The following is a 22,540-nucleotide window of genomic DNA, read 5'->3' as shown; positions in this document are numbered from 1 at the left end:
TCTTTAAGAAAGGTAATAGAGATGACCCTAAAAACTATAGAGGTATCAGTATACTAAATTCATGTTACAAAATATATAGCAGAATCTTAAATAACAAACTAATGAAATATTCCAAAAACTTTATTCTAGAGGTACAAAATGGATTTAGAAAAGGACGATCACGTATAGACCCAGCCTTCTGCCTAAAATTAATAATAGAGAAAAGAAGAGAATATAATTTAGAAACACATTGCATTTATTGATTTTGAAAAAGCATTTGACAAAGTTAAAAGAAACGTATTATTTAACATATTAAAAGAAAGACAAATACCAAATAATATCCTAAAAGCTGTCACAAGTACAGGGTGTTCGGGATAAATTTGACATATTTATAATTAATTATATTTTTCCGTAAGTTACATGTATTAACACACACTTCTCTTCATTTAAAAGTTTGGACCCTTCTTCATTCATATACAAGATGTCAGAAAGAATGGATAGCTGGAACCCACCTGAATCATGGAAGAGAATAACTGGTATCATGATGATTCGTGCCCGCCATCAAAATAAGGATATTACGACTGCTGCCCAATGCTCCCTGAATACAGTAAAAACAATCGGGCACGAACTAGAGACTTGCAATGGTGACTACGAGGATGTAGCAAGAAGAAAGATCCCTAGCAGACGATCTGATTGCGTTCGTACAGCAGAATTCCTCGCAAATCTGCAGGAACAGGTGTTGAAGAACCCTGGCATTGGAATTCGGGCTTTGTTCGTGGAGTTGCTAACTGTAGTCAAGCCCTGGATAACAAGGGTAGCCAATGGTAGGCCGTATGTATGGCAGCAGGATTCGGCCCCTTGCCACACCTCTGGGAAAAGTCAAAAATGGTTGTCTGAAAATTTCTACGACTTCACGAGTCCAAATGTTTGGCCTCCAAACTCCCCAGACCTTAACCCCATGGATTATTTTGTATGGGGCGCAGTTGAAAAAGACACCAATCGCACTTCCAGTAATACAAAAGCCCAGTTAATGGATAAAATTAAAACAGTTTTTGCGGCCCTTCCCAGGGAGACTGTAGCATCAGCTTGTTCGAGGTTCCGAAGCAGAATTGAAGCTGTGATCGATGCTAATGGTGGTTATTTTGAGTAAATCTTGTTGATAGTATTGTAATTAACTCTGCCTGTAATGTTTTTTTGTCAATTCATTAAATTTAATAGATACAAAGAAGATTTTCTTTTTCCTTACGAAACTGTCAAATTTATCCCGAACACCCTGTATATATGAAAATAATCAAATACAAATAAGATTAAATCACGAGCTATCATATACAAGAGAGATAAACCAAGCGGTCCGACAGGAATGTCCCATCTCAGCAACTCTTTTTAATATCTACTTAAATGAAATAATAATAAAATGGAGTAAAAATTTACATCAAGGAATTAAACTTTCATCTACAGTTAACTTAAACACTCTCCTCTTTGCAGACGACCAAATAATAAATACAAATTCTGAAGATAACTTACAGAAAGCTATTTTTAAATCTAAATGAGATATCCAAAGATTATGGTATGATAATATCAACCGAAAAATCAAAAACTATGGCCTTTAAAGGACAAGATCCAGCAAGAACTAAAATAGTATTAGATAACAAGATCTTAGAACAGGTGAATTCATTTAACTACCTAGGATGTATGATCACTTATGAAAATAAAAAAGATATAAACATAAAAATTGCAAAATATTTAAAAATAACAGGAGTAATTAATTCTATATTTAAACCAAACCTAGTTCAAAAACAAACCAGGCTAAAAGTATACAATACATTAGCCCTACCGGTCTTAATGTATGGAAGCGAAATCTGGACAATAAAACAAAAAGACAAACAAAGATTAACAACAGCAGAAATGAAGTTTATGAGAAAAACTGCAAAGTATACCCTATTTGATCACACAAGAAACGAAGATAACGAAGATATTATGAAAGAATTAAACCAAGAACCAGTAATTGAAAAAATTAAAAAATATAAACATAAATGGATGGAACACATTCAAAGAATGAAAACAGAAAGATTACCAAAACAAGCCTTAAAGTACAAGCCATTAGGAAAAAGAAAACCAGGACGTCCTCTTAAACGATTCAACGATGACTTCTAAGGCCGGAACAGGCCATACTAGGCCTAAATCCTTGATATGTATGATGATGATTATTACCCAAGACCCCCTATGGAGCCAGACTCATCTAGGAGGTCATTTCATCAAACACACAGCTCATCATACTGTGCTTTAAACATACTCAAATTCTCTGCAGACACCAAACTCTCGGGCACGGCATTCCAATCATTCACAATTCTGCATGAAAAAAAACCTGCTTCTCACTCCCCTACTCACACCCTTTTTATACAGTTTCCAGGGATGACCTCTAGTTTTCCCCTGATCTCCCATTATTTTCTGTAGAACTTCTCTAGCATTGATCCTGTAACAACCCCTTAATAACTTGTAGGCCTCTATCATATCTCCCCCCCTCTTCCTCCTGTCCACCAGACTCTGCAAGTTGCATCTTCTCAATCTTTCCTCATACTCTGACATTCCAGAGGTTAGAAACTACCTTAGGCAGTCGCCTTTGGACCCTTTCCAACATCTCTTCATCCTTCTGAAAACCACGTGACCAAATCTGGGCACAATAGTCCATGTGTGGCCTAATCAAAGCCTTATACAATTGAACAAGAATCTCCCTACTTCTACAAGTCAGTGTCCTCTGCATCATTTGCAGAAGCCTTTGTGTTGTCTTCACAATTTTGGCTATGTGTCCCCTAAATTTCAGATCCTTATCCACTATCATCCCCAGATATCTTATTTCCTCCACTTCTGACAATATATCCTCACCAAGCATAAATTCTGCATCCCATTTTTGTTTTCCAAATTTTAAAATCTTATATTTTGCAACATTGAACTCTCATTCCTGTGCCCAATCACTCAATTTATTCAAGTCTTCTTGTAAGGCTACATCTTCTCTACTCTTCATGGTTCTCCCCAACTGTGCATCATCTGAAACAACTGAATATCTTTCCAAATCTTTACCAATATCTTTTAATATACAAGTTAAACAGCAATGGCCCTAAAACAGACCCTCGAGGTACACCACTAATAACTTTCCTTCTCCTGGATATCGCTCCCCATACACAACTTGTTGATGCCTATCAGATAGCCAGTCTCCAATTCAATGCACCAATCTAATGTCCAACCCCATCCACTCCAGTTTGACTATCAATATCTTATCATGTGGTAATTATCAAAAGTCTTTGCAAAATCTAAGTATATTACTGTGTATCCTTCTCCTCTGTCCATGGAAGCAGTCACCTTATTGTGTAATAAGTAAGTAGATTACCAAAACATGACCCTCCTTAGTAAATCCATGCTGTACATGAAATATACTATTGTTGTCAACTGAATTTTGAATCCTAGTTCTCACAAGCTTCTCCAACAATTTAACTACAACACCTGACTCACAGATAATCCTATAGTTTGATGCTTGAGTTCTATTACCTCCTGTATGAAGTGGCACAATCTTGCCCTCCTTGCACTCCTTAGGAACTTGACCCCGTGCAAGACTCGTATTAAAAAAATGTCAAGGCCAGCGTCAACTCCCTGGCACATTCCTTCAAAATATGTGGTGATATATTATCAAGTTCCACAGCCTTATTTACAGCTAGTTTGCTCAATTCCCCATACACCTCTTGCTCACTTACAGTCAGTCTCTCCTCCCCATCATCAACTGCTCTGAATCTCTCAATGAAGTCATATTCACAAGATTGAAAGACCTTTTATGAACTGCTCATTAAATCCAATCAATGTCATCCTTCCATAATCATTTTTTTCTTTTGCTGGCTGCATATCGAAAGAACTCCTTAGGATTCTTTTTGCTAACTGCTGTTCATACCTGTCTTTAGCTATCCTCACCAACCAAGTCACCTGCCCTGCCTGGTCTTTGTAGTCGTCATGGAATTGGTTATTTCCACGTCTCTTATGTTGCTTTCATAATGCCTTTTTTTTCTCTGTATCGCATGCTTAATCTCTTTTATTCATCCATTTCACACCTACCTTATTTAACCTTCTCGCTCTTGGAATTTATCAATGAGACCTCTGATGATGAAGAATGTAAAGCGCACTGTATTTTCAAAGAGGATAGAGGAATAAGACCAGAAAGTGAGGAGGGGGGGGTATTGCTGATGAAAGCTGAAGAACTTCAGCCAACAAAAATAGAGGATATGAGACCTCAGGGAGGTGGTTCATTTGAGTATCAGGATATATTATGGGGGGGGGGTGAATGAACTTCAAAACTTTCCCGAATATATGGAGAACATGGAGTAGAGGAAGGAAAGGGGGTATGCCAAGATGAAAGTGAAATTTATGCTGTTGCTAAGGGATAGTTACCTGAAACTGCATGTCATGGTGGGGGACAAGGGTTTGAGAGTACCTTTTCTGGTATTAGCATCAGATGTACTCATAAGTAAGGCAGACTTTCTGCCTCCAATTGGAGAAAGTGACCATGCAGTCTTGTTCAGAGGTTACTCAATGTGTGGAATTCTGTCAAAAGGTTGATGTTGAACAACAGAGTTCTTAGGAGGCAGCATAGAGCAGTGTGATGGTTTAAGAAGTAAGGAAAGAATGTCAGTAGTGCATGGGAAGTGGTCAGGGATTGTTTGAGAGCAGTATCAGATTACCTAACCATGTTCATGTGTGGTTATGGAGAGAATATAAAAGAAAAATGTGATCAATAAACTCGTGAACAGAACAAAGTGAAGGCAAGAAGGCTGACTGCTTCAAAATAGGCACATAAGCTGTTGAGTTTATAGAAATTAGTTGCTCATTTGCATGGAAGTAGATTTAATATATGTACAATTTCTTCTTAAGTATCAAAGGACATTCTCTGTATATTAAAAATAAAACACTAAATAAAATTCAGTAAAAGAGTTAATTTTAAAAGCACCAACTTCTTAACAACATTCTCTTAAACTGTGATACAGTACAGATGTGGTTGATATTTTTGCAATATGGAATGGTTCATCTGACACTGTTTGTCTCAGAAAGAGTATCAAATTTACATTGGAAGATGAGAAAAACAAATCAACTAACCTTTTCAGATATTAATTCTTCATCAGCCAGATGGTAGTTAATTTTCAGTTTTTCCAAAAGAAATGCATGCTGATCATTATGCCATGCTACTTCTACTCATTCCTTCAGCAAACCCATGCTGTCCATTAAAGAGAATTCTACTGCTGTCTACCTAGTTCTGAATCCTTGTCCTCACTAGCTTTTCCAACGCCTTAATCACAATTCCAGACAAGTGGAGTGGGCTATAATCCAAAGCTTTAGTCTTATCACCTCCTTAATGAAAATGAGCAATTTTTCCATCTTTCCATTCTTTTGGGACCTGGGCTAATATAAGGTTAAAAATGTGTGTTAAAGCTGTTATTCTGGAACATTCTCTCAAGACATGTGGTGATATACTATCAAGTCCCATAGCCTTGTTACATAAAGTTTACTCAATTCCTGATAATACCTCCTGCTCGCTCACCATCAGTGGTTCCTCCTTCATTCCCACTGCTCTCAAGTTCTGTATTATGGTACAATCACAAAAATGAAATACTTTAATCAATTACTGATTTAACAGTTCTGCTATATTCTCAGTGGTTATCATTCTCCCATTTTCACTGACCAACATTATCTTCACAAAGGTCTTGATATGATTGACCACTATCCAAGTGATCACTTCATGGTCACTTTCACCAACTGGAGGAAGATGTGACACTTCATTTTCAACAATATCTTCTGAAGCAATAATCAAATCCAAGACCCTTGATCCACGTGTGGCCTCTGTTACACACTGCTTAAGGTAGTTATCTCTTAAAAACTCAAATTCATTCTCTTTGGTTCCTGATGCAGTCTCTTCATTCCAGTCTATATATTACCATAATTGAAATTGCCCATAATGATCACCTATTATGAGCTAGCGTGTAAACATGCACACTAGCTCATTTCTGTTTCTATAACAAGTCTCACCAACACCACTTTTCAGACATAACTCTTCTACAAACTGATAGCTAGACTGTCTAAACATTTCCTTCTCACTGCCTGCCACATTACCAAGTCTATAGCAACACCCTACTAAACATTTCATCCTGTCCACCTTCACTTCATACAGTACTGTTTCAAAACCACTGTCAATATTTGCTCCTTGAATCTTCATCCTAGATGGGCACAACTCCTCTACCATTGTCAATAACACTCCTCCTTTCTCTTTGTAAAAGACTACATATCCCTCCATCTCTATTCCTGTTAGAATGTCATCCTCATTCAACCATGTCTCACTTGTACCAACAATTTTTGGACAAATGAACTAACAGTGCTACAATTTCATTCCCCTTATTTTCAATATTTCTAGCATTTGTAAACATACAATAGTTGATTTCTGTTTCTATAACTTGCCCCTCTTCTCAGACATGCCTCATCTACACTCTTGCCTGTCCATTCCTGTCTATCATCACTGCTAGTACATCCCCTCCCCAGACCTAAATATCACCCTCACATCTTTGACTGTCTTAAACCTTTCTTGTGCACTCACACATCTGTTATTGAAACCATCATCTACACTTTTCACACAATGTCTCCCTATCCATCCTGACCTCTCCCATTTCCTTGTCCACTCTGTGTTCCTTCTTTCTTATTCTCTTCCCTCACCTCTCCATTTAAACTTGCCTACCTTTACTCTCTTGCTCTTCCACAACACCTCTTGCTTCCTCAGGTGTTACATTCACTTCAGTTATTCTCTCTTGCAACAACAGTTTCTCCAACTTACTCATACCAAATTCAAATATAGCCCACTTCTTTTATAGCTCTATCTGCCCCTCAAATTCATCCCATGCATTCACAAAATGAACTTCCTTCTTCTCACACAACTCTACTAGCATACCATTCATAATCTTTGCTTGCCTTCTCAACTCATTATCATCCTGGGCAGCATGCTGACTACCTTACCTACCACTTATCTTTCATTCTCCTTAACAGCCTCATGACATCCCTCCTTACATTCTTCTTGTTAACAGTAAAATTGTTAATGTCAGCTACCAACTCTTTTGTTTGTGTACTTCTCTTATCCAATGCCTCAATCTCCCTGCTCATTTTACCTCCTGGAAAACAGACCTTGTGCACCTTTTCATTCACCATACCTCTTATCGAATCTCCATACATTGCCACTCTGAAATCATTTGATATTTCTTTCAAATCTTTCATCCCATTTTTTCCCATGTAAATCTGTAATTCTTCTCAGCTCATTCCTCATAAGTTTAATCTCTTGCCTCATCTTTGCCTGCTCTGCTTTCATATCTTAAATTAATTTTTCAGTGCCATTTATGCAAATCACATTTTCACTACCTTGTATATCCAGTCTTGCACCTCACCACTGCTTACTTTCCACCAGCCCTCATATCAGTCACAACTATCATATAACAATATTTAAAAAAACTAATTATTGTTAACGCCACACAATTTTTAATTTTAAACTTATTTTTCACAGTGATCTCTATGAACACAGCTCTCTTTGCCTGGGCAGTGTTCTGTTATTAATGTACTAAAGGATGCCTTTTGATACTTAGGCTAACAGTTTACATCTATTAAATTTACTTCCATGAAAGTTTGGTTACCAGTAAAATTTGTATTTGTCTTTACTTTGTATAAAGGCTGACTAGTATGATATAAAAAAAAAAAAGGCCAAGTCAGATTGACAGAAAATTAGCTAAGCAGGCAAAAGTAAATCTAAGGGTGTTTTTTTTTTTTTTTTTTTTTTGCTATGTTGCAAGTAAGAGTAAAAATGATTATTGAAGGATTACTTGACTCTGTGTTGATGGTAAGAAAGTGACAGAAGCAGAAGAAATAGTTGTTGTTGACTGATCACTTTGTAACAGTGTATCAGTAACTGTAAATTCTAGATAGAATTTACAGTTGCTGAAGTGAGAATTGAGGTAAATGAATAGGATATTTTTCAGTGTGATATTGAAAAATATTGAAAAACTTCAGCATGAATGTGGAAGTGGGACTGGATGGCATGTTGGTCTGTGCTACATGATTGCAGTTGCATGAATGTGAAAGAGCTGACAGTGTCTCTAAACTTGTTTAATCCGAGTTGCAGCGCTGACAAAGTTCCAAGGGAATGGAATGCAGGCAAGAAATTACGTTACATAAAAGTGGCTCTAAGAGAGAAACGGAACTTGCACATCAATTAATCTCAAGAATAGCGGTTAACGTATTAGAAAATTAAAGCAAAATCCAGCAATGAGTGGACAGGAATGTGATATTCTATGGTGTATAGCATGGTTTTGTAAAACATGGGTCCTGCTTTAGTAATTTACTCACATTTTATAACATTGATAGCAGAATGTTTGCACAGTTAACCTAGTGGCTATGCGCTTTGCAACCATACTCCTGGGGAAGGAGTGTCCTAGGTTCAATTCCTGTTGACAATGTGAGGAGCTTAAGGATCTTTCTCAGCCATAGCCAAGTTAGCCAGACTTGGGCGTGGAAAGCATGGTTTCCCCCCCCCCCCCCCAGTCTATCTGGGGGTTTTCATCCTGCAAACCAGCCCGGTGAACACACATGGATATAGTCATGAATATCGCCCTTAGGGGATGGAGCAGAGGAGTGGTGAACTGGCTGCATTAATACGCCAGTAACCCCCTCATTAGGAGGGGACTCAACCTGTCCTAGATGGATGAGAAGGATAGGATAGAGGATATCAGAATTAGATAAGGAAAATGACTACACCATGATACTGCTACATGGGAAAACTATACAAAAGTTGGAGCAAATGCCAGTGAATATGAAACTGGTGGCATGGATGGTGAGAAACTGGTGGGGGGGGGTGACTGACATACACCAGAGTAGTATATGATGGAATGGAATCTAGGAGAATGAGGGTGACTAGTGGAATGCTGCCTCAGGGCTCTGTACTAAGGCCATTGCTTTCTTTAATTTGTCTATTAATGATATAGGAATGATTTTAAAGGGGAGATGTTCAGTTGTGTGTTGATGATGCAAAATTGCAGAGGGCAATAGTTGATGTAGATATCCTGCAGGATGATTTAAATAAACTGGAATTGTGTGCAAAGGATAGTGGTAGTCAATCTAATATTAAATGTAAGTCTATGCACTTCAGATTGAAAAGGTAACATACAGTGCATCAGCTTTATGGTAGTGAATTGCAGGAAAGTGAATCTAGGGACTTAGGAATGATAGTGAACAGAAAGTTGAAGGGCATACAGTAAAAGTTGAAAAAATAGCTCAAAGGACTAAAGGTGTGAGATGGATGAATAAAGAGATTAAGCATGTGATACAGAGAAAGAGGGCATTGTGAAGGTAGCATAAGAGAAGTGGAAATAACCTATTCCTTGAGGTCTACAAAGACCAGGCAAGGAGGGTGACTTGGTTGGTGAGGGTAGCTTAAGAGAGGTATGAACAGCAGTTAGCTAATAAAGTCAAAAAGAATCCTAAGGAGTTCTTTCGATATGTAGCCAGCAAAAGAATGATTATTGAAGGATGACATTGATAGGAGAAAATGGTATAAAGAGACAGTTGTTGCAGAATGTGTGGTGGAGATACTTAATGAGCAATTCATAAAGGTCTTTCAATCTTGTGGATGTGACTTCATGGAGAGATTGAGAGCAGTAGATGATGGGGAGGAGAGACTGACTGTAAGTGAGCAAGAGGTGTATGGGGAGTTGAGTAAACTAGATGTTAATAAGACTGTGGGACTTGATAATATATCACCACGTATTCTGAAGGAATGTACCTGTCTTGATATATTATTTTAATACGAGTCTTGCACTCGGTCAAGAGATTGTGCCACTTCATAAAGGAGGTGAGCGAACTCAAGCATCAAACTATAGCCTATCTGTGTGTCAGGTGTTGTATTTAAGTTGTTGGAGAAGCTTGTGAGAACTAGGATCCAGAGGTGGGTTGACAGCAATGGTATTATCTTTGATGGACAGCATGGATTTGGGAGGTCATGTTTTAGTAATCTACTTACTTATTACAATAAAGTGACTGCTTCCTTGGAAAGAGGAGAAGAATGCACAGTAATATACTTGGATTTTGTAAAGGCTTTTGATAGAGTACCTCATAATAAATTGATAGTCAAACTAGAGTAGATGGGGTTGAATATTAGATTAGTGCATTGGATTGGAGACTGGCTATCTGATAGGTATCAACAAGTTGTGTATGAGGGAGCGATATCCAGGAAAAGGAAAGTCAGTAGTCGAGTGCCAGAGGGGTCTGTTTTGGGGCCATTACTGTTTAATTTGTATATTAACGATATATTCAGTTATTTGCAGATGATGCAAAGTTGGGACGAACCATGAAGAGTTGTAAAGATGTTGTGGCCTTACAAGAAGATTTGAATAAATCGAGTGATTGGGCATGGAAATGGAGATGCAAGTTCAATGTTACAAAATGTAAGGTTTTAAAATTTGGAAAACAAAGATAGGATGCAGAATTTATGCTTGGTGAGGATATATTGGTGGAGGTGGAAGAAATAAGAGATCTGTGGGTGATAATGGATAAGGATCTGAAATTTAGGGGACACATAGCTAGAATTGTGAAGACAACACGAAAGCTTTTGGGAATGATGCTGAGGACATTGATGTGTAGAAGTAGGGAGATTCTTGTTCTGTTGTATAAGTTTTGATCAGGCCACACATGGACTATTGTGTCCAGATTTGGTCACCTGGTTTTCAGAAGGATGAAGAGATGTTGGAAACGGTCCAAAGGCATTTGACTAAGATATTCTGACCTCTGGAATGTCGAGTATGAGGAAAGATTGAGAAGATGCAACTTGCAGGGTCTGGTGGACAGGAGGAAGAGGGGAGATATGATAGAGATCTACAAGTTATTAAGACCTAAAAGTTATCAATGCTGGAGAGGTTCTACAGAAAATAGTGGGAGATCGGGGGAGAACCAAAGGTAATCCCTGGAAACTGTATAAAGAGGGTGTGAGTAGGGGAGTGAGAGGCAGGTTTTTTCATGCAGAGTTGTGAATGATTGGAATGCCTTGCCTGAGAGTGTTGTGTCTGCAAGGAGTTTGAATGTGTTCAAGGCATGGTATGATGAGCTGTGTATGTGATAAAAGGACCTCCAAGATGAGTCTTTGACTCCATATGAGGTCTTGGGGTAATAATAATAATATTACTTGAATGTTGAAAAACACAAGTAAAGATAGGTTATTATCCCTCTTAAGACTATGATTTGGTCATCTTCTTTGACTACTGTGCACAGATTTGGTCACCTGATGTTTCTTTGAGATCAGGAGAGGATGCAAAGACTAATGATCAAACCTGTGATAGGTCTATGGAATGTTTTCTATGAGGATAGGAAAGGTGTGGGTTGCAAAGTAGTTGATAGGTGGAAAAATTGGACATGATAGATATTGAAAGGGCTCTATAAGACATCTTATTTTTTTTAATACACAGTGAATAGAGAGAACTAGGATATTGCTACTGGAAATTGTGTAAGAGTAGAATGTGCTTGAAGAGTGTTAAATGAGTGGAATGGACTGTGAGAAGTAGTGTACTGACAGTGAATGAATTTAAGGAAAGGTATGAGTATTGTGTGTATAATGGATAGTTCCCCATAATGAGTCTTCTGACGCTATGGAGATAGCCATACTATAATATAGTCATTGTTGACACAATACTTATCATATTCCCCTCCTTGAACTTGCACTCTCAAATCACTCAAAATCATCTCTGGCAATACACTCCACGTGCTCACCATCTTGTAAACAAAAAAAATCAAGTCTTAACTGAACCTTGCATAATTCCACCTTTATGCAATTTCCAGTGGTGATCCCACCCATCTCCCTTGCTGCAATGTATTGAAAAGTCTTCTTTTTTGCCTATTAGATAGTTTTTCAAGCCCACAGATACAATCTGTGCTCATAAAGAGCATTCCATAACCCAGCACAATCTTGATTACCCACCTCTGGACCTTCTCCAGCACTTCATCTCTATGGAATCCAGATTGCCAGATCATGTAGTAGTCCGAATGTGGCCTTATTAAAGTCATAAAAGAGAATAATAACCTCCTAATCCCTTCTTGTTAGTACAACAGCCAAGTAATCTGATGTGCTTTTTGGCCATTATTGCAGTATATCCTCTCAACTTCAACTCCTTCTGATATAATTCCAAATCTGACCTCAATTTCCTGCAGTTTAATTCCATTAATATAGTATAAAGTATTAATATATAGTATATATACTATATAGTATTCCATTAATATAATATAAAACTTGTGATGTTGATGTCTGCATTCCAAATGACCTTTTATTTGACCACATTAAAATGATAGTCATTTTTCTGTTGATCATATTGCTGGGTTATTTGTCATCTTGAACAATATCTGCATTATCTTCATTGACTATAGCTCTTTCCAGCTTTGCATCATCAGCAAGCAACTGAATATTTACCTTACATAATGTCCTACATCACTGATGTAAAAGAACAGCAGAGGGTGAAGTACTAAGTCCTGCAGCAGTCTACTAATCACCTGTTATCTTCTGTACTCATCTTCCCTATACACCATTCTTTGATATTGGTTTATCAACTACTCTTATCCAAATCACTGGCTTCATATATCCCAGTCTGTTCCAATTTATGCAACAAAGTTCCATGTGGAATCCTGTCAGATACCTTTGCAAAGTCCAGAAGGAAATGGCTGAGTAACCATTTCTTTCATCCAACTCAATTGTCACTTTATTATAAAAGTAAGCATACCATTAAGGGAAGACCTACCATTCACAAAACCATGTTGCTCCTTATAAAGTGTCATATTCCTGTCTATCCAGTCCTGAATTCTGTCCTTGAGCAACTTCTCCAATGCTTTTTTTTAAAAAAAATATATAATACCCCCTCCCCCCCCCGAAGTCTTATGACATGACAAGTAGCTAATAAGAAGAAAAGAAAGAACTTGAAGACCTGAAGGTTGAAAATCTATCATATTCCCTTCCTGATATTGCCTTCCTTCTCATGATGATTACAAAAAAAAAACAGAGGTGCAGAGAATGAGAAATGGGTTCAATGAACTTGGAGTTAAACTGTATATGGGTGCTGACCAGCAGCTGCTTGCAACAAAGTTCCATGTGGAATCCTGTCAGATACCTTTGCAAAGTCCAGAAGGAAATGGCTGAGTAACCATTTCTTTCATCCAACTCAATGTTATGATCAGAGGAAAGTGAAGAGAGTAGTGGCTAGTTCAAAGGAGTAGTTACTCATGGAAATTTTTATAGAAGTCATTATGCAGCAACAGAGTGCTTTGGGGAAAACAGCTGGAGGGAGTCAGTAAAGCAGAGCTCCAAACTATGATTGCATCAGAAATCCATTTTTTTCAACTGCAACGATTAACTTTCTTATTGAAGAATTAGCTGAAATAAAAAATGATCGAAGTCTGTTAATGATGTAAGAAGATGGTGATTTAGACAACTTTTGGATTAGTGTTTCAAAAATGCATCCAAACATTGGTAAAAAAAGTGTTTAAAAATCTTTTGCAGTTTTCCACTACATACATGTGTGAAGTATCCTTTTCAATGATGACAAACTTGAAGACATTGAAACGTGGAAGCTTAAGAATGCTTGATGACGAAATGCGAGTGTCTTTATTTACTATTCCACCAAATATTGAAAAGCTGTGTTCATCCCATGAAGCTCATATATCATTAAAATTCTATTACACTCATACCCCGACTTATGCAAATCCGGAGTTACGTGGTTTCTTATATGTACGTATTCCCATCCCACTTCACGCCTCACCACTAGTCATATCTTTCTGGCGCCGGCCGCATTCGCCAGTATTGCACATGCTGTGAACAAGCACTAACGTGTTTCGCGTGGTCTCCATTCATACACGATTTTTATAGTCTACAAACTTTGCAATTGTTTAATGTTATGTTCTTGATAAAAATTTTATCACATAAAAAATAATGATGTCGTCCAAAAGAAGCAAGTCCGATTCTTCTACAGCTAGCAAGAAAAGAAAAACATTGACTTTTGGAAACAAAATTCAACATTATTAAAGATTTTGAAGGCAGAATAAAAATTTGTGAGCTAGCAAAGTAGTTCGATCTACTTTGGAATCCACAGTAAGAACAATCATAAAAGAAAGGTTTACGGATTTTGGAGGGCATAGATTCTAACGAGGAACGAATTGTACCCACAAGACAAGGAATAAAAAAATCATTAGCTTGCTATGAAGAAATTTTGCATGACAAGAAAAAGACATTATGCCGTCAGACGAATCAATTAGATTTTATGAAACTATTGACATCGAAATAACTTTCTTTTTTTATGTATGAAAAACTACAATTAAGATTATATTTCTTAAAAAAAAAAGTGTTTTTTATAAACCTTTGGTCTCAACTAACTAATATTTTGTATGTTTGCATATATAAATTACATGGATTAATTTATATTTCTTTATTTATATTATATATACATTACATACAATTGTATGTAATGTATATTTCTTTGTATATTTCTTTCTATTTCTTATAACGACATTAATCTTGGAAATAAATATATTATATATTTTTATTTTGTATATTTTATTATATATAAAAATACAGTATGATCAAAAAAATTCAACAAGCAAGCTATGAAATCTGTTTTCCCTATATTAAATACATTGAAAAATTAAGAAGAGAGAATAATTTCAGCTCACTTGATGTGTTTTTTATTCGATCATACTGTATTATATATTTTTAATAAAAATGAAAGATTTTCATGAGATAGGTTGTGTCGTCAAACAAGTTTAACCCCTAATTTGCTAATAGACTGTGTCATGCCCTCAAGACAAGAGTATGGTCTAACTATATCACGCAACCTTTAAAGGAGTTATATGATATTTTGATCTTATCAAAAGGAGTTGCTTGTTATAGTAATGATGGGATCAGTTTTAAAACGAGTAAGAGATTAATCACTTACTGTAAATAGTGAATTTTTATTAACCTGGTATTGGATGAACAGGAAGAGATTTTTAAATAAACCTTCTAAAAGTTATACAAATATAATTGTAAAAGCATATACTTAAACTACATCTGATCAGGCCAATTGACTCATGAGAGGCACATCAGACGGAATTACTGTACTGCGAAATTATGTTTGTCTAAAAAGTGTGTCATCAACATGAAAAGTTTGGAAAACACTGCAGTAAAGAATTAGTCGTCAGATTAATCATATGCTCACTTCTGAATAAAATCAAGCATTCTGAGAGAGATCTTGGGTGTACCATCCCAAATGTGGGATGGTATTTCAGGAGTTGAGCAAGAAGTCTTTGTTGAAACAAAAAGAATACCAAGCTTTTTGGAGGCAGTCTAATCTGATGTGCTTATAGTAGGACAGATTAGATGCGAGTTAACCCATGAAGAGAGCTGGTCCTGGTTGGCAAAAAAGAGTGGGAGAGGGCATGGTCTTTCTTCCTGGAAGTAACAGGATTGTATTTTGGTAGTATTAAAACTTCATTAAGTAGTCCTCACCCAACTTGATAATTTCAAGATCAGTTGATAATACACTGATAATAAAACTGCAGTTTTATTTTCAAAAGGCCATCTTCAACTTGAAAAGATGAAGATAACAGAATAGAATTAATTCTGCTTTATAGTGAACAACTAAGAGTATCTCTCATAAAAAATTTCAAATGTTTATGAAATGTTTATTTGGTCTTCACATAATTTTTTGGGACTTCAGTCAGCTGTTCAATTAATTTGAGGAATTTTTTTTATAGAAGAAATGAATATGAAATGAAAAAAATAAGGTGAGTTTGGATATATATTCCACTACATGTATTCATAAAGCATACAAAAATCATTTGTGGATTCAGCCTAAAGCAGGTGCCTGTTATCCTAAAAAATTGGTTTGTCTGAAAATACAAATAAGAAATTGTATATTGGAAAATCTGAAAATAAACTGATTAATTTTAAAAATTTCATTTATAAAAATCCTGTGCATGTGTTCAATAAAAATTGCCTCCAAGAAAATTTATATTTTTCTTGGAATCAATTTAATGCAAGAAAAAAAAATTTTTTTTTTTCTTATGTCAAAGGATAGGGTAAAAATAACTTGATTTCATTAAAATTACATTTAATTTCATATGAAATGATGCTTAGAATCTATAATTAAATTACAGTAAAATTTTAATCATTTAGACAATCGTTTCATTTTATATATCAGAGCATCTTCAGTATGAAAATACTCTATGGAACCCTGAATACAACAGATCATAAAACATGCAGATAAGATTTCTATTGTTACTGTAGTATGTGTATCTAATTTCAAGTTAACACTATTGAACTAACACACAAAACCACTTAATGCAGTTACCAAGCAAAATTTCCCAATTTGGGAATGGATAAACTACCATTTGCAATTGAGGTTTAAGAGATAACACTTGTCTTAAATTAGTGTTCATATTTGTGAATGTTTCAGCATAGTAATTTTATGGTGTTCTAATGAATCAGATGACTAGTATCAGTTTGATATTGACTCAGTCCTGATTTGAGGTATAATAAACTAAATATAACTAAGAGTTCAGAAATGTTTCAAACTGATCTGCTTGTTTTGTCAAAGTAAATCGTTGTGGAACTTGATGCATACCAGTTAGATGTATCAAAATTGACAAAGCCAGTCTCTGGCTTTGCCAATTTCCTGGAGTACAGTTCTACCAATGTGGTATACTGCTGATAATCTTTTCACTCCAAAAAGGGCCCCTTTTCTTTCAGAGAAGAAAATAGTTCCATTGCATAGAGGAGGCTCCAAGACTGCTGTTGCAAACTACTGACTGATCAGCATATCAGGAGTTGTTGTCAAAGTATTGAAAAAAGTTGGTAAGAGCAAAATACAGGAATGAATAAGTGGAAAGGGGGGGGGGCAGTAGCATGGTTTTGTGAAGGGGAAGTCATGCCTCAGTAACTTGCTCATGTTTTATAACACAGTGACAGCTGAGTTGGATAAAGGTAATGGGTTTACAGTGATACTGCTGAACTTTGCAGAGGTCTTTGACAGGATATCACATGAAATTCTAATCAGTAAACTGCAGCATATGGGGATGGATATAAGGTTGGTGAGATGGATAGGAGAGTGATTGATGGAGAGATCAGAGAGTAGTTATTCAGGAGTAGAGTCCACAAGAAGGCCTGTGACTAGTGGTGTGCCACAGGATTCTGTTCTTGGACCACTATTTAATTTGTTCAGTAACGATATAGGAAAGGTCTGAGAGGAATTGTTCAGTTATTTGCTGATGATGCAAAGCTGGGTAGAGCAATAGTGAATACATGTGATGTCAAAATTTTGCAGGATGATTTGGATAGATTGGTAGATGCAGCCTAAGGAGAAAGGATGTCAGTTTGTGGTAAAGTGTAAGGTTATGCATTTTGGGGTGAAAAGATTATCAGCAGTTTACCACATTGGTGGAACTGTACTCCAGGAAATTGACGAAGCCAAAGACTTGGGAGTGGTAGCAGATACGTTAGTGGATTTTGCTATATGTGCCCCTAAAGTTTAGCTCATTAGATCACTTGGTTAGTGAAGAATACTTGGACGAGCAGAGAAAAGCAGGTTATTATAACTCTTTATTGACTCTTGATAAGACCCCCATCTGGACTACGTTGCCAGGGTTTCTTGATGATGGGAAGGAGGTAGAGAGGATCCAGAGGTAAGTGACAAGATGGTAGTTGGTCTATGGAATGAACCTTATAAGAACAGATTGAAGATTTGTGGGTTACAAAAACTGATTGATAGGCGGAAAAGGGGCAATATGATTGGCATTCAAATTACTGAGAGATTTTTAAAAAATTTTCAATGTAGTGATGAGAGAATTAGTGGCCATCCATGGAAACTGAGCAAGAGTGTAGTTAGTAAGGGTGTTAGAGCTAGGTTTTTTAGTTGGAGAGTGGTGAATGAGTGGAATAAGCTGCCAGTCTGTTGTGGGTGCCATACTGTGCAAATGCTGAATAGTTCTTGACATGATGTTTAGGGCCTCTCTCAATGAGTCTAAGGACTCCTTGGAGTGCTTGTAATAATAATTGTTCATGGATTTTGTCAAGTTTAAAAGTTGCATGATTCTCAGCAGATCTTAGTTTACTGCGACTCATCCACATCTGAATTCTGCTTATTTTCTCTTCATTTGAAGGAGTGGAGACAAATGTTTTGATAATTCAGGTTATTTTTGTATTATAATCAATGAGAAGAGCAATCTTTAGTTTATATTTTTCAATAGTCGATTATGAATTGTGGATTATTGTGCACAGATTTAGTTGCTGGGTTTTCATTGACAAGGATATGTTGGAAATGGTCCAGAAAAGATTCACAAAGGTGGTCAGTGGTCTTTGGAATGTGGAGTACAAGGACAGATTGAGAAAATGTAAGTTGCAGAACCTCATGAATAGGAGGAGGGGGGGGGGGGTATGATTGAGATATATAAGCTAGTCAGGGGGTTGTTATTGGGTTGACATGGAAGAGATTTTTCACAGAATGGGAGAGGGGATAGAACAAGGGGCCATCACTATAAAATTGTATAAGGAGGGTGTGAGCAGAGGACTGAAAAGTAGGTTCTTTGTGTGAAAAGTGGTTGGTGAGTGGAATTCATTGCCTGGGTGTGTGTTGTGAATGTAGACACATTGAATCAGTTTAAAGGACAGTTGGATAAGCAGTGTGTGTGTGTGTGTGTACCTCCCATGATGAGTTTGACTCCATAGAGGTCAGATGTTAATAATAATAAAACTTTTTACAGTCACGTAGATTTTTTTTTTAAATGATTGTAATTCTTGATCTTTGCAATTCCAGATGATAAAAACGTCATTACCATATCTTATCTGAAGTAATATTAAAACTTAATATCAGAAGGATTAAGTTTAATAACTAATTTTTAGAAACGGAATTTTTTTAGACAAACTTTAATGACCCATGGGAAGATAGCATTTTAGACATTACCTTTACTCTACACCAAAAATATGAAAAATTGAAGGAAATAACGATAATCTGAACTGCATAAAAAAATGGGTTCAATCTTCACGTTAGTGATTAACAGAAGGTGAGATAAATGCTCTGTCAAGAGTTCATGAACTTGACATCTCTCCCAAATGATTTGCATATCTGGATTTTCTCTATAATTTCTCATCTATCTAGTGATGAGGCAAATGAATTAAATTTTAAAGTTGCAAAAGTTATACTGTATGATTCAAGAACCCTTGAAATATTCCTATTTCAGAATAGTGAAAGTTATAATCAATCACTCCTCATCTGTCTCATTGAGGATCTACCCCTTTCTCTTTTTCCTGAACACACTTTATTACTGCCTTGAGAAGGCCCCTTCCATCTTTTCAGTGTGTCCAAAGTATTTAAACTTTCTTCTGTCAATATCTTAAGGAGCCTTAAAGTTCTACTGATGCTTTCTATCACCCATCTGTTTATCCATGTTTCAGTATATCCTCAGCAGTTTTCTGTAACATCAGACCTCAAAAGCAGCTATCTTGTCCTATCCAACTTCTTTAAGTTCCAAGTCTTCCATCCATAATCTGCTGTTGAAAAATAGCCACATCCAGAATCTTCGACTTTGTTCCTGTGGAGATAAATCCATCCTTCCAGATTTTAGAAAAGTCTGATCTGTTGTTTTAGCCATTTCTAATCTTCTTAACATTAATAACAGATCCCAGGTACTTGAACTTGCTGACTTCCTTAATTCTTTTTCCATTAAGGTACACTTGTTTCTCAGGAGCTTCCTTGTATTTCCTTTGAGAACCATAATCTTTATCTTACTAAAATTGAGATGAAGTCCTCCGTTCTTATTGATCTCCTTAACTTTGTCAACGATTTGTTCTTCCTTCTGATTACAAAGGAGAAGGCTATCATCAGCATACCTGAGATGATTGGTAAATCTACTATGCATCCTAAATCCAGTCTTAAGCTCATCCAGTGCTACATGTATGATATCCTCAGCATAGGTACTGAACAATCTAGGAGAAGGTAGGCATCCTTGTCAACCTGAACTCAATCAGTTAACATTTAACCATAATGTTAACTGATTGACTGTATGACTAAATGAGTAAGTACTTAAACACGACCAAATGGGTCTGCTCAGTGTGAGTAAAAATAAAAAGTTGACCCACAATCAGTCTGGGACTAACTTAATACTAGAAAAAAATGAACAGCAAATCACCACCACTTTTGCCAAAGATATAAGCAATATGGTTTTTTTTTTTTTTTTAAATAGCAGTATAAGACTCGTGTTCTCACCAGTTTGCATATTCTGCAAAATGAAAAATCCAGGTACCCAGGAGGGATACCTTCATGTGCTGTCTAATGTTGATACAGGTATTTTACAAAGATGTGTGTTCAATCATATAATTTCTTCAGTGAATCTAGTAGCATGTAGTGCACTAACAAATTTGTTTTAAGGTGTTTGTTGGAAACTTGTTCATGTTTTTTCATGTCTGCTAAATTTACAGTAAACACTAATCTAATAATTAGAATATGTATGTATGCTAACTCAGAAATATGTTCTTTCAGATATTGGGTCTAGCAAACGCTATCTTGTATTTCTTGAGTGGTGGTTTATCTTTACGTTCCTTCAGAGCTGGCTAAGATGAAATTTTTCTTCTCATTACTTGAAGTTATTTAACAGCAGTATAATTTTTGCATATGTGTATATATATAATTTTTGCATATATATCAAATTTTTAATACTGTGTTATTAACTGCCATATTTGAATGATTAATACTGTTATCTTTGAGTTTTGATACAAATGTATAGCACAAGAGGAAAATGCTATTACTTTGAACTCAGGTTTGATGGAATTTTATATATAAAATTCATTCTTGATGTAAGACTTGTAGGTTTTTTAAATAACATTTTAAGAGTTAGATTGCTAAAAAACTGCTCTAAAAATTGCAGCTTTCTACATAATGTGCAATCTTTTGATTAAGAAGAAAATCTTATACATTGGTACAATACAAAGTATCTACAAATGAATATCTTCATGTTATTTCCACCCATGAATGGAATGGGTTTGATACTTATGCTAAAACTGTTTCCAACAGTAATGTTTGATTAAGAGAAATGGAATTATAGTAAGTAATTTCAAATTATTCCATCTCATGTGTCATCCCTTTTGTGTCCTATTTGACACTTTTTGACTGGGATATCTCTTAAGACAATAGAGAATGATTTGCAGTACTCCACAAGAAGAATATTAGAGATCTTGTGGTCTGGGGAAAGAACTATTTTATTGTAAAGCTCCATGATGCAGAAGACATGTTAATTTTTTCAAAGATGTTCATGGCCAAATGAAAATTTATGATTCATGGGGAGATGCTCAGCAACTTTTATGATTGTTCCTTCAGATCTGTGTGCACATTTTCAGTTACAATTTTGTAGATACAACTTCATATCATTATGGGAAATGTCATATGTCCAGTAAATGTTTGTTTTTTCCCCCTTTAAGATCTTGATAGTCTTGCCATTAACTGGTAAGATGCTGCTGCTGGAATGCCTTGTACACATTTTTCACTTTTTAGATATATCCCAGTGTTGCATTATAAATGTAGCCTTTCTACTACTTCATAGCACTTCATGATTAGGGAAAAAATTTATTTGTTTATATGTGGATTTCTAGCATATAAAAGTTATTGACAGTTGTTTGGAATACTCATATGTTAGGATAGAAAGGAAGGAAAGGATATGAGGTTTAAATGATTGGTAAGTATGAATAAGGTGAAAAGTGCAAATTTTTTTTTTAATTAGTTTTTATATGTTAATATTGGCATTTGTAAAGTTGTAAGTTTGCTAGAAATAAATCATAGCTTAAGAGGGAAATTCAGGTATGCCTGTATGTAAATATGAAGATAAGTGTGGAAGAAAATCCTCACTGCACAAAATAAATAATAATAAACTAAGACTTGTACCATATGTTCACCTGAAAAATTCATTTCATAGTTAATGCAACAAACTAGTTTGTAATTTGCTATAGCAAAATTGTCTCATCAAAAATCAGGTAAATAAATATTTCTATCTTTGTTTGATTTCTGTTCTTGAACAGGTCATGCTTATTTATTATCATTATTATTAACATCTGACCTCCATGGAATCAGATTCACTATGGGAGATGCACACTATCACACACAAAGCTCATCCAACAGTGCCTTAAACTGATTGAATGTATTTACATTCACAACACTCAGACAATGCATCACACTTACCAACCGCTCTCCATGTAAAGAATCTGCTCCTCACACCCTCCTTAGTCTCCACAGATGGCCTCTTGTTCTACACTTCCTTTCTCATTCTATGAAAAATCTCTTCCATATCAATAGAACAGTCCTATCTTACGTCTCAGTCATATCCCTCCTATTCACAAGACTGCAATTTACGTTCTCTTGGTCTGTCCTGATATGTCGCATTTCACTGACCACCTTTTGAATCTTCTCTGGAGCCTTTCTAACATATTCCCCCCCCCCCTCACCTCCTATACTTT

General features: G+C 36.0%; 1 protein-coding gene across 2 annotated transcripts in view; it reads left to right on the top strand.

The window, feature by feature from the left end:
* LOC150096656 (uncharacterized) overlaps positions 1–22,088 on the top strand; it is a 56,991-nt gene extending 34,903 nt beyond the window's left edge. For both annotated transcript variants that reach the window (XM_090408330.1, XM_090408329.1), the window contains exon 4: positions 20,577–22,088. In XM_090408330.1, the coding sequence (XP_090264456.1) occupies positions 20,577–20,651 (75 nt within the window). In that variant the 3' untranslated portion in view covers positions 20,652–22,088. The remainder of the gene's footprint in view (positions 1–20,576) is intronic.
* Positions 22,089–22,540: the final 452 nt, after the last annotated feature.

The sequence above is a fragment of the Typopeltis vanoorti genome, chromosome 18, assembly GCF_054136105.1.
Source record: "Typopeltis vanoorti isolate ZY-2024b chromosome 18, IOZ_Tvanoo_1.0, whole genome shotgun sequence".
Classification (NCBI taxonomy): domain Eukaryota; kingdom Metazoa; phylum Arthropoda; class Arachnida; order Uropygi; family Thelyphonidae; genus Typopeltis; species Typopeltis vanoorti.
Note: the sequence above shows the minus strand (reverse complement) of the source record. Positions and strands in the feature narration are given on the sequence as shown.